The following is an 11586-nucleotide window of genomic DNA, read 5'->3' on the forward strand; positions in this document are numbered from 1 at the left end:
TGCCATACTTGGGGAGGCGGCACCTCGGAGTTGGTTGATTTTGCCTTTCCCTGATCGAGAGGGATTGAGAGAATGCTTTCATTTTTCCAGCCTCCTTCTAGGCTCAGCACTTGCGGGTAAGGTTGGGCTCTGCTCCTTGCCCAGCTCTAGGTCAGTCACGCTGCTGTTATCAGAGCTAATTCTGGGGGCTTCGTAGTTCTTCTGAGGTGGTGTGACCTGAGGAAAGGTGTGGTCACTGCCCTCCTGGCCTGTGCTCCGGTTTTCTGCCCAGGACTGTGACCAGGATCCCCTCCTGCTAGTCTTCCTTCTCGCCCTGGGGAGGACAGCAGCCCAGAAACACAAATGGACTGTGTAACAGAGTCTTGCTCTCGGGGCCAGGAAAAGGTCCCCTGCGTCTCCTTCCAACAGTGTCCAACCCCTTCCCATCTGTGGTCACCGCCCCTCTGAGTCAATCACCCCCATAGCCTGTCATTGGCTTGCTGGACTGAGCTCAGCTCTCCCCCTTGTGAAATAGACCTTTCCTGCTGTCCCTAGAAGTTGTCTTGGATTGGAAAATTGTTTCACCTCCTCTTTTGTGAGTTCTGCTGCTCCAGAATTCATTTGGAGGTGTCGTTTGGAGGGCAATTTGGGAGAGTCCAGGCGAATCCCTTGCCTTTCCTCCACTGTGTTGGCTCCACACACACCCCCCGCCCCAGAATGGACATCCTTTTGGTAGAACCTTCGATCCAGTTTCCCCGGCAGCCAGCATCTCTCCTCCTTGGTCCAGGTCTCGAGGCCTTCCAGCATGAGTCCAATACACCTCCCTGAACATCAGTTCCCATCTGTAAAATGGGGATAATCATAGGCTTTCTTCCCCAAAGTTGTCAGGAGGACCAGAAGAGACAGGAGAGGTCTGGTGCTAATATTGTTGTTCTCATTTTTGCAAACTAAGGACATTGCTCTCCTCTCACTTCTCCTGCTTTTCCTCACCAGACAGTGATTTCACAGGAAATGTAAGTAAGTCCTCTCTCTGGCTCCCACCCTCCTGGAGACAGTCACAGTTTTCTCAACCCACCTCCCCACCATAGGTCAGACTATCAAACTATCTCAGCTACCAGGGCTCCAGATCCTAGTTCAGGAGCTGTCCCCTAGACCGCTAGTGGATCCTGCTTCCAGCCCAGCCCCCTTTCCCAACATCCAGAGACACCCCCAGGTCGAGATGAGGACCTGACAATGAGGCCCCTCAGCAGCCATGGCTGCCAAAGGTGGGGAGAAGAAAGTTCTCACTGCCCAAGCCCTGGGTACTGTAAAGGTTAGATTTAGTGGTTGGACTTAAATTATATGAAATAATGTGGTCGCCAAAGTTATTATAACTAAAGTCAGAAGTTTATTTACAAAATAGAGGGGAAACGATAAAGTAGAGAAATGTGAGAGAGGTTAGAGAAGATACTGTTATGATGATAATAACAGATAATTTGGAGAAGCAGATAAATGTGTCAGGGTCAAATAGAGTTTCAAGTCAAGAGCCACAGATTGACAGGCTTCAGTGAGGAAAGGAGGGGGCTAAACACTCCTGGCTCTCAAACCCCTCCCCTTCTAACAGTTGCTGTTTCAGTTGGGTATGAAGACAGGATCAGATCCTGGTAAGTTTCTGTTATGGCTGAAACCCCAATGATGTTCCTTTTCTTTAATTTATATTCCTCACAGGTCAGTTAGATGAGTAAGTAGAAGCTAGTTATCTAACTGTTGAGGACAGAGAAGATCTTCTTAAACTGGCAGCAGACAGGATTCAAACTAGATGTCCAGACTGAGTTGTGAGTATTCCCCCAAAATAATTTCCCAGGCACAGATTTGAAGGTAAAGGTTATATTGGGAAATAACAAGGAAAACTAGAGAGGCTAATGAAGGTATTTGAATAAGGAAAGGTGACCCTGAACTGTTAGGTTGATGCTGCCCTTCCTCTCCCCCCCCCCTTCACAGGAGGGGATGAAGGCACTTAACTAAAACTAGCACTCTTGCTATTAATGAATATCTTTACTCTCTAATCACTAAATAATTGTTGTAATGAAGTTGATATAAACTAACCCTACTAAACAGGCTAATCCTTATGTAGTAACCACACTGGCTATGCCACAATGGTCACCTCAGGTGAACCCCCAAGTCTGGAGTAGTAAGCAGGGTGTCTGCTCACTTCAACCTCCACAAAGTAACTGTCTCAAACCCTTCTCAACTGCCCCCTCACCCAAAGTTCTCCAGGGGGGGGTCCCCTGGAATTCTGGGTGAGGCTGTCCCTGTACCTTTGCAGGGATTCCATGCTTTGCATCTCCACACAACAATACCTATACTTGTCCTCATCCAGGAGGTCTGGTAGTGAGTAACTACAAGGCATCCTCCAAGATAGAGGCTAGTCTCTTAGGAAACAAGGAAAGGAATCCCCTTTTCACTCCTCCAGGACTCAGAATCCAAGTTGAAGCCAGGATCCAAGCCACAGTCTCCAGTGAAGTTCCCTCCAAGACTTTCTCCAGGAGACACTCTCCACCAGACTCAACTTCACCAGACTGCCTCAGCCAGAGTATTTTGTGGCTTTTATGGTGTCCCTGCACCTTTTCAGAGGGGCCAATCACAGTTTCCAAATTGTCCATCCCTGCCCAGGGGCAGTGTCTGTGGGATTGACTTCTCACCTCTAAAGGTGTCCACTCTCCTCCTAGGATTCACATTTCTGAGTGTGTGAACTCCCAAAAGAATTCAAGTTTCTGGCAGTTTGAGTTAGAAAAAAGGGTGGAGTTCTCCAAGTATCTTACTGACTTCTCACCTAGCACTGAGTATGGTGTGAATTCACCAAGTGGCTTTTGAGCTCCTCCACCTAGTCCAAGTTTGTGTTGATTCAATCAAAAGGTAGACAAAGGAGAGTTAATCCTGTCCTCACAATCTAGTGAGGTACCAAGTAGAGGTACTTAAGTTATTGTTAACCAAAGTTTTAACTCCAACTAGAAAAGAGAATAAAAGATTCCCTTTTCACCAAGTGTGAACTCAGAATAGCCAAAAAGAACCAAGAATTTCCTTTCACAGTACCAAAAATGGCTCCTGTCACCAATGGGTGCGGTTCTATTTGGGGAAAAAGCCTAGAAGAACGTGCCTTACCATCTGCTCTGTGTCTGTATCCTTCAGAGCACAGGGCCTTTCCATCTGCCTCATAGCTGGCCCCTCCTCTGAGGGTCGTCCCCCCATTAGAGCATGAGCTCCTGGAGAGCTGGGATGCCTCCTTTTCACTTGGTTTTCCCAGGACTCGCCTCACAGGTCTCTGAGTTTAGTCAGAGAACAAGGAATGCTGGCGTGATTTCCCCTACACAAAGCCTTCCCGCCTCCTCCCGGGCATGTAGATGGGCCCTTTGGATTTAGTGTGGGTGGGAGTGGGATGGCCACTCTGCCCTCCCCAGTCTCTTTTCTGCTAACATTGTAGAAAGAGGGAGCTCCATTCTCCGCTTGCTTTGGGGAACTTAGACTAATGCTCATCCCCAAAGTCTCTTTGCTGTATCTGAGCCCCCAGCCAGGAAAACCCTGCCGGCCACACTTGGAGAAAAGTCCAGGAGAGCTTGGGAGCGGGGGAGCCCCTGGCTGGTTCTCCTCCTCACTTTCTCCTGTCCTCGGAGGACATCGCGCCAGGCCTGCTGGGGGCCGGTCATAGCTTCGCCTTAACGTCAGCAAGCCCAGGCTGGGTGAACAGCCATGGAAGCAGGAACGCTTTAGAGAAACAAAGAGAAGCTGGGGAGGGAGACACAGCCAGAGAAAGGAGAAAGGATAAGGGAGGGAGGGAGAGAAATAGAGAGACAGGGAGGGAAAGAGAGGGGGAGAGACAGACACAGAGATGGGGGAGGAGGCAGGAAGAGAGAAAGGGAAGGAAGGAGAGAGAAGATAGAAGGGAGAGAGAGGAGGGAGGAAGGGAGAGACAGAACCGGGGCGGGAGAGAGGGGGGCGGGGAAGCGCCCACCATGTTCTTAGCCGACACATATTGTCGTGGCCTGCTTGGGGCAGTGGTGGCCCCCATCCCCAGGAGCTCGCCCTCCCAAACACGTGGCTCTTTTCTCTTGAGCATCCCCTTCTCTCCATCCTCTCAGACGGCACGAGGAAGGAAGTCCCTTCCCACAAGGTCACAGCCTGCTGGTACCCGCTGGGGAGGGGGCACTCTGGAGCCCTGGCATTGCCCGCTGCCCTTGGGTGAAGGGGGCGAGGGCAGCAGATGGGAGCCGCCGGCGGGCCCCCCCCTTCTGACAGGTCGGACCGGTTCGCCTGGGGCACTCCCTGCCCCGCTGCACGCAGGCAGGAGATGGGAGAAGCCGCCCAGGATCAGGTCGCTGTGGGAGATCCAGGGGAGGGTCAGTCTCCCCCGCCCTGCAGGCTGCCTTTCTCACCTGGTGCCGCATGGCTGGCGCCACCCTCAATCGCGGGGTCTGGAAGCATCTCTCTGAGCTCGCAGCCCCGTCGCCATGGCAACAGGCAGCAGATGCTCGGCTGGATCACAGGGCAGGCAGCGATGCAGGGAGGGCCCGGGCCTGGCTCAGGCAGCCCTGCTCCCCTCGCTGGCCCGCCTGGCTAAAGTGGTCTTGCCCGGCCATTCTGCTGGGCTCTTTCCCTCCCCTGAACGGCCTCCCCAATGTTACTGCAGTTGTCCAAGCGGCTGAGCTCAGACCCGTCACTCTGGAAGGTGATGAAGCCCCTCGGCCAGCCAGTGCCACCTTTGCCCTGTGGAGCCCGTGCCGGGCCGACGCCCCAAGGCGGAGCGGGCTGCCGATGCCCCGTGGAAGGAAGGACGGTGCTGGCAGCTTGGGGCTCCTCCCAAGCAGAGGCCTCAGTGCCAGGCCTGATGGTTCCCCCCTTCCACGTGAGCCCCCTTTGTGGGCGTCGTCCTGTTCATTTTCCAGGGCTCCGCCTGGAGCCTCGTCCGGGCCTCAGGCACATTCCCCAGGATGGGAGCAGTGAAGTTGGAAGACCTGGGTTCGAATCTCCTTTTGTGGAGAAGCGCTTGTTTGTGGAGAAGGGCTGGGGGGGGGGGAGGCGAGGAGCCAGCAGAGGCCTGGAGCAGGGGAACGGGGGGATGGGGGGCCATCCGAGCCAACCCACTCTCTTCGAGTTAGGAGCCTTGGCTTGCTCTGCCTCCTCAGTGGCCCAGGAGGGGCCCAGCCCCCACGGCCCTCTCAGCACCCCCCAGACAGCAGCAGAGCTCCGGGAAGCTCCCGCTCTGGGGCTGCCCAACGTCCTTGGCCTCCCAGGAATCGCCTCCTCTTTTTGACCCCTCCCTGCCTGCCTAGAACCGCTCCGGTTCTAGGATCGGTTCCGAGGCAGACGGGGATGGAGTGGCCAAGGAAGAGCCTGAGCCAGGGAGAGAAGGGACCCAGGAGGAGTGTCCCCAACCGCACTGGGCTCAGGCGCCGAGGGAGGGAGGGAGGGAGGGGAGGACTCACAGGCGGGGAGCCCGAGGCTGCCCGGCAGGTCTACCCAGTCCCGGTTCCACTTTCAGGATGCCGGATGGGAGGGCGAAAAGGAAGCTTCAGAAAGAGTGAGGTGGGCATCGGCCGGTAGCCCCCAGAGACGGGGCCGAAGCTGGCACCGATGCCATCGCCTCTGAGAGACAGTGCAGGTGGGCAGCACTAGGGGACTGCCTTAAACAGACTAGGAACGGGGGCTGCCAAGGTGGGCAGCTGGGCCCACTGAGTCTGGGTGCAGCCCAACCATTCACTGGGGGCGCTTGGGGGGACACCAGCAGGCGCTGGGCCGAGGGCTGGCCCTACAAAGACCCTGAATCAACCTGAGCTCCCCATGCAAAGCCAAGGACCGGGAAGGAGTCCTGAGAGAGAGGAGGAGGGAGAGCAGAGCCAGAGAGAGCCAGAGAGAGCCAGAGAGAGCCAGAGCGAGCGAGCACCGCTTGTACTGGGGCACAGACACAGGAGAGAGCTAGAGGGACCAGCAAGCAAGATGCTTGGGCTGGAACTGGGGCGCCTGAGGGGGAGCAATGGGCAAGAGGCCTGCCCGGTGGCCTGGCTGTGGCCTGTGGCTCATGTTTGCTCTTGGAGATAAGGGGGAGCCCCCTGAAGCTCCTCATTGGTGTCTTCTCCAGCCCTGGTTTCCTCCTCCTCAGAGGGAGACCCTTGTGGGGGGAGGGGGGATGTCCTAATTTCCCACAATGCAGGCAGGGTGGCCGCCCGAGGGACACGATGGCTTTAAATTCCAGGAAGGCTGAACAAGGATTAAAGTCAATAGCAAACGAGAAGGCCGGTGCCTGGCGCGATGCCTTTGGAGACTGTTGCTGGGCCGCAGCTGTCCAGGAAGTGGATAAGGGCCGGCTCCCTGGATCTGGGGCAGGGCCAGCCCCCAGGAAGGCTGACCTGGGCCTGGACCGTCTCACTCTGTACCAGCTTTCCCCCCACCTGGGTCACGGGAGGCCAATGCCAGCCAGCTGAGAAAGAGTGGGCCTGGGTCAGAGCTGCAGGAGAGGGATCTGGGTTCTAATCCCCCCGCAACCTGCCAGGACCATCCTGGAAGGCCTCAAATGGATGAGGACCTGGGAGGGGCTTTGATCATCTGTGGAGAGCAGCTCTGGGGTTGGGGTCCCACCAGCTCTCCTGCCACGTTCTAGGAGTCCCTCTGAGGGCTCAGGGAGGCTTTGTGGTCCGTCCAATAGCTCACAAGCCCCCACCAGGGTGCTTCCCCCCCCTCCCCCAATTATCAGCTGATAGCAATCAGAAATAGAAAAGGGTTTTTACTCGGGTGGTGCAATAAGAAGAGCCAGCACTGAGCAAGCCTGGAGGGGTGAGGAAGGACCGGGACAGCTCAGAGACACGGCGACGAGGCGGAACAGTGACGAGCCCAAACCTCCCGAGCCTGGACCAGGGCTCTCCTCCTTCCCTTCCGTGCCTTGTCTTGGCCCCGTAGATGTGAGCTTCAGTTAGCGCCTTCAGAACTGCTGCTGACAGAGAGTTCTGGCTCCTCCAGGTGGAAAGAGGAAGAACTCATCATCCAGCCTTAGCGACAGGCCTCCGAAGCAGCCGCACATCAGCATTCCTCCTAAGCCTTTCTTGGGCAGTTTCGCCTCTCTAAGTCTCTTGGGGGGCCATTTTTATAGTTTCGTTTCTTTTTATTGTCATGCAAACCCCAATAAAAGGCTCGGTGGCCCGCTGGGAAAGAGGACTCCAGGAGTTCTTTCTCTGGAGAGGGAGAGCATTCCCCGGCGTCAGCCTTGCAGGATTATCCCAGCTCATTGCCGAGAGGAGCCAAGTTTTCACAGCTGATAATCGTACGATATTGCTGTGGCTGGGTACAGTGTTCTCCCGGCTGTTCTGCGAGGATTGAAATGAATATACGAGCTCTCCAAATATTATATTTGATAAGATTTATTAATAATAAGCTAAACTGGGGGCAGCCGGGTGACTCGGTGGACTGAGAGTCAGGCTAGAGACGGGAGGTCCTGCGTTCAAATCTGGCCTCAGACACTTCCCAGCTGTGTGACCCTGGGCAAGTCACTTGACCCCATGGCCTACCCTTACCATTCTTCTGCCTTGGAGCCAATACACAGTATGGACTCCAAGACGGAAGGTGAGGGGTTAAAAAAAAAATAATAATAAACTAAAGTAAAAAGCTAGAGTAGAAAAGGCGCTAACCAAGCCGGGGTCATGGAAAAAAGAAAGAAAGGCGGAGTTACAGCCAACCATATACAAAACATGGCCATGCAACGTGGTGGCGAGATGAAAAGGAATTCTGGGAAATACTAACGGAATTTGGGGAATGTAGTTCAAAGGTACCAAATTCTCTGATGATACAGTTCCTGCAGATCTTTCCAGCTTTTTCTGAGATCATCTTGCTTCTCTCTTATAGCACGATAGTGTTCCATCACCAACACGTACCACAATTTGTTCAGCCAATCTCCAAATGATGGCCATTTCCATAGTTTCCGATTCTTTGCCACCACAAAAAGAGCTGCTATATAGAAATCTTTTTGTCCAGGTAGGCCCTTTCCCCTTTGTCATTCTTGCTTTGGGATACATACCCAGTAGCGGCATTACCGTGTCAAAGAGCAGGCAGTCTCTTAAAGCTCTTTGGGCATCATGGTTGGATCAGTTCACAACTCCATCAGCAATGCATTAGTGTCCCAGTTTTGCCACATCCCCTCCAGCATTTATTATTTTCCTTGACTGTCCTGTGGGCCAATCTGCTGGGTGTGAGGTGGCACCTCAGAGTTGTTTTGATTTGCATTTTTCTAATCAAGAAAGAATTAGAACATTTTTTTCAAGTGATTATTGATGGCTTTGATATCTTCATCTGAAAACTGCCTATTCACATCCTTTGATCATTTGTCCACTGGGGAATGGCTTGTATTCTTATACATTTGACTTAGTTCCCTATAGATTTGAGAAATAAGGCCTTTATCAGAGAAATTTGTTATAAAAGTTCCTCCCAGTCTGTTGCTTCCCTGCTCATCTTGGCTGCATTGGTTTTGTTTGTACAAGCCCTCTTTAATTTAATCTAATCAAAATGATTTCTTTTCCATCTTATAATGTTCTCTTTTGTTGCTTTGCTCCTAAGTTCTTTTCTCCATAACTCTGCCATGTAAACTATTCTGTGTTCCCCTAATTGGCTTATGGTATCCCCCTTTATGTCTAAATCATATGCCCATTCTGATCTCATCTTGGTGTAGGCTGTGAGCTCTTGTTCTAGACCTAGTTTCTGCCATACTGTTTTCCGGTGTTCCCAGCAGTCTTTGTCAAATAGTGAGTTCTGGTGCCCCTGCTGGGCTCTTTGGGTTTATCTAGCTTGCTGAGGTCATTTCCCCCTAGTCCATTCCATGGCTGCCCCCTTGTGTCTCTTAGCCAGGCCCAGACGGTCTTGAGGGTCACCAGTTAAGATCTGGCTCCTCCGGGCCCCGCCATCCTTCACCTCTTTTCCTTCGTTCCCTTGATATTCTGGACCTTGTGTTCTTCCAGATGGATTTTGTCATTCATTTTTCTGGTTCTAGAAACTAGTTTGGGGGTCGTTTGTGATGACGCCGAATAAGGAGATTCCTTTCAGTGGGGCTGATGAGCTCGTCCCGCCCATGAGCAATGAATGTTTTTCCAGTTCCGGAGTCGTGCCCACATCATTCCGGAGTTTGTCCCTTAGCCAGAGGCACTCTCAATGGAGTTTCTCTTTCGGTGTCTGGCGGCTGGGCTTTGTGCTGCTGCTTTTGGCGCAGGACCTTTCGGATCCGGCAGCTCCGCGAAAGCCGCTCGCGATTCCCCTCAGCTTTTTGGGTGACTTTCTCCGAGTCTCTGCGTATCCCATCCTGTTGGTAACTTGGAGATAACCCAGGGCTGCTGAAGGAGTCAGAAAAGCCAAGTCTCTCATCAGGAGAGGGAGAGCTCCAGTGCTTGGCAGCGCCACAAAGCTTTGGCAGGGCCTGCACGCTGGGGCTCTGGGATCTCTGGGTTTATCCCTGGGAGGCACGAGGTGACAGCTCCCAGGAGGGCCAGAACTTCGGGATCTTCTATGCCCTCTGGAGAACTGAGCACAGCAAGCATGCACAGGCAAACTGCAAGCAGGCCGCCACACAGAGGTCTGCAGCCAGCCTCAGGGGTATCAGGAGCAGCCAACTACGAGAACTCCAAAGGAAAGGGTCAAACCAAGAGCTGGGCCTCCCAGTACAATGGGAGAGGCCTCCAATTCAGCCAATCCCAGCCACACCGGGTCCCCTAACAGCTTCAGGCCCACAGTTGGACCTCAAATGGGTGTGCCTGGCACTGGGGTCTCTCAAAGGGCAGGGGCAAAATTGAGGTATTCAGATTTCCCATTGACCCTATCTTCCTTGCCCACTTGAGTCCCTTCTCCTATAGCTACAGCTCGCATTTCTAGCCCAATAGTCACTCCTAGTGGTGAGCTGGCCGTGATTTGGGCGTGGCTCTAAATTGCGGCTTCACAGCTCCACCAACAATGTATGAGTGCGGCTGTTTTCCCCATAGCTTCTCTGGCCAAACTGAGGGGGTCAGGTGGAACCTCAAAGCGGTTTCCATGTGCATTTCTTTAAATGTTGGTGTTTCCAAAGTGGGGGGGAGGGCCAGGCCTGCCTCTTGAATGTCACTATTTGCCCATGGGGCTGCCAGAGACGGGCAGAGCCTGCCGGAGGGTCTCCCCATGGGCACAGGGTGGGAGGGACCCCTGGGAAGGGTCTTCCTCACCAGCCCAGTGGGAAGTTTCTGCCGTGGCCAGACCGTGGCAGGCAGCTCATAGGGACTGTGAGGAGGCTCAGGGGCCTGCCCAGGGGCTAGCTGGGACCCCAGCAAGGTGCCTGGATCATCTGCTCTGGCCTCCCTGGCCAGCAATCCAGGGAGCAGGGCAGGGAGGGCCCAGGGGAGCTACAGCCAGGAGGCTGATGGCTGCGCCTTGGGTGGCTTCTTGGGCCAGAGCCTTTGAGGGCCTCGGGGGCAGCAGGCTGGGGTGACAGTCCCGGGGGATGGGAGGGGAGCCTCGCTGGGGAGGGAAGGGCAGGCCTTGGGGTGGCTGGGCCTTCGGGAGGGGATTGGGCTCATCCCCGCCCTGGCCCCTCCCCCCAAGTGGCCCCTCTCCTCTGGGGTTTAGCGCCGGCTCTGACAGCCCAGGGGCCGGTGGAGGGGGTGCTCCCAGCTCCCAGGAAGCTCATGGGGGGGCCTCCCAAGGGAGGGCCCGGGTGCCTTCGGGTCGGGGTCCCAAGGGGAAGTGAAGGGCCCCGCGGGTATCTCTGCTTGTGTGTGGCACCCCCAGGCTCTTCTCTGGCCAGGCCCAGCTGCCCAAACTCTGGAAGGGCCCTGCTGCGCTCCAGAACCTTCTGTGTCCAGAACAGCCTAGCCCAGGGTACTGGGGTAGCTCCCAGGGGCCAGCGCGTGGGGTGGAGGAGGGGTAAATTAGCCAGACCACCCTCCCCCCATCAGCCTCCTCAGCTACTTTGTATCAGTTCGGGATTGAGGGCGGGCCAGTGCGCTTGCGCACTGAGTGCCCCACAGCCAGACCGGCAGCTGCGGCCTCGCCTCCATCAGGTCACGTGGGGAGAGGAGGCGGGGCGCGGGGGCCGCGCGGGTGCGCGCACAGACACCTCCGGGAGGGGTTGGGGAGGGGCGGGGCCCAGCCACGTGACCCGCAATGACGCATCTCCCTCCAACGGCCTCGCGGCCCTGGGGCAGGAGGCGCGCGCCCGAGGGGCAGCGGCGGGGCGGGCGCGCGCATCGGGAGCGCGCGATGCCACGTGATGCTGTCTTCGGCCAATGGGGGGCACGGAATTCGCGGGGGGGAAGCGCGTCCCCGAGTGGCGGCGGGAGCGCAGAGAGCAAGAGAGCGCGGCCGAGCAGCCCCGGACCCGAGCGAGCGAGTGAGACAGGGAGTGAGACCCCCGGCCCCCAGCGAGCCATGTCCGAGGAGAAGCCCAAGGTGCGAGGGGGGATGGGCGCGCGGGGGGGGGGTCCCTCTGCGGCCGGCATGGCGGGGAGGACGCCCCGGGCCTGAGGCCTGCCCTCCGCCGCAGCCCGCCTCCTCCTCTGCCAGCCCGCAGCCTGCAGCGCCCCCCCCCTCCCCGCCCGGCCCCTCCTCCTGGCCCCCATGCCCCTCCCCGTCAGC

At 55.8% G+C, this 11586-nt stretch overlaps 1 protein-coding gene across 1 annotated transcript in view; it reads left to right on the forward strand.

Annotated features, from left to right (window-relative positions):
• The first annotated feature begins 11196 nt into the window (after positions 1 to 11196).
• SUMO3 (small ubiquitin like modifier 3) overlaps positions 11197 to 11586 on the forward strand; it is a 14913-nt gene continuing 14523 nt past the window's right edge. Inside the window, exon 1 of the mRNA XM_044676598.1 lies at positions 11197 to 11400. Within this exon, the coding sequence (XP_044532533.1) occupies positions 11212 to 11400 (189 nt within the window). The 5' untranslated portion in view covers positions 11197 to 11211. The remainder of the gene's footprint in view (positions 11401 to 11586) is intronic.

The sequence above is a fragment of the Gracilinanus agilis genome, chromosome 4, assembly GCF_016433145.1.
Source record: "Gracilinanus agilis isolate LMUSP501 chromosome 4, AgileGrace, whole genome shotgun sequence".
In the NCBI taxonomy this organism is placed as follows: Eukaryota; Metazoa; Chordata; class Mammalia; order Didelphimorphia; family Didelphidae; genus Gracilinanus; species Gracilinanus agilis.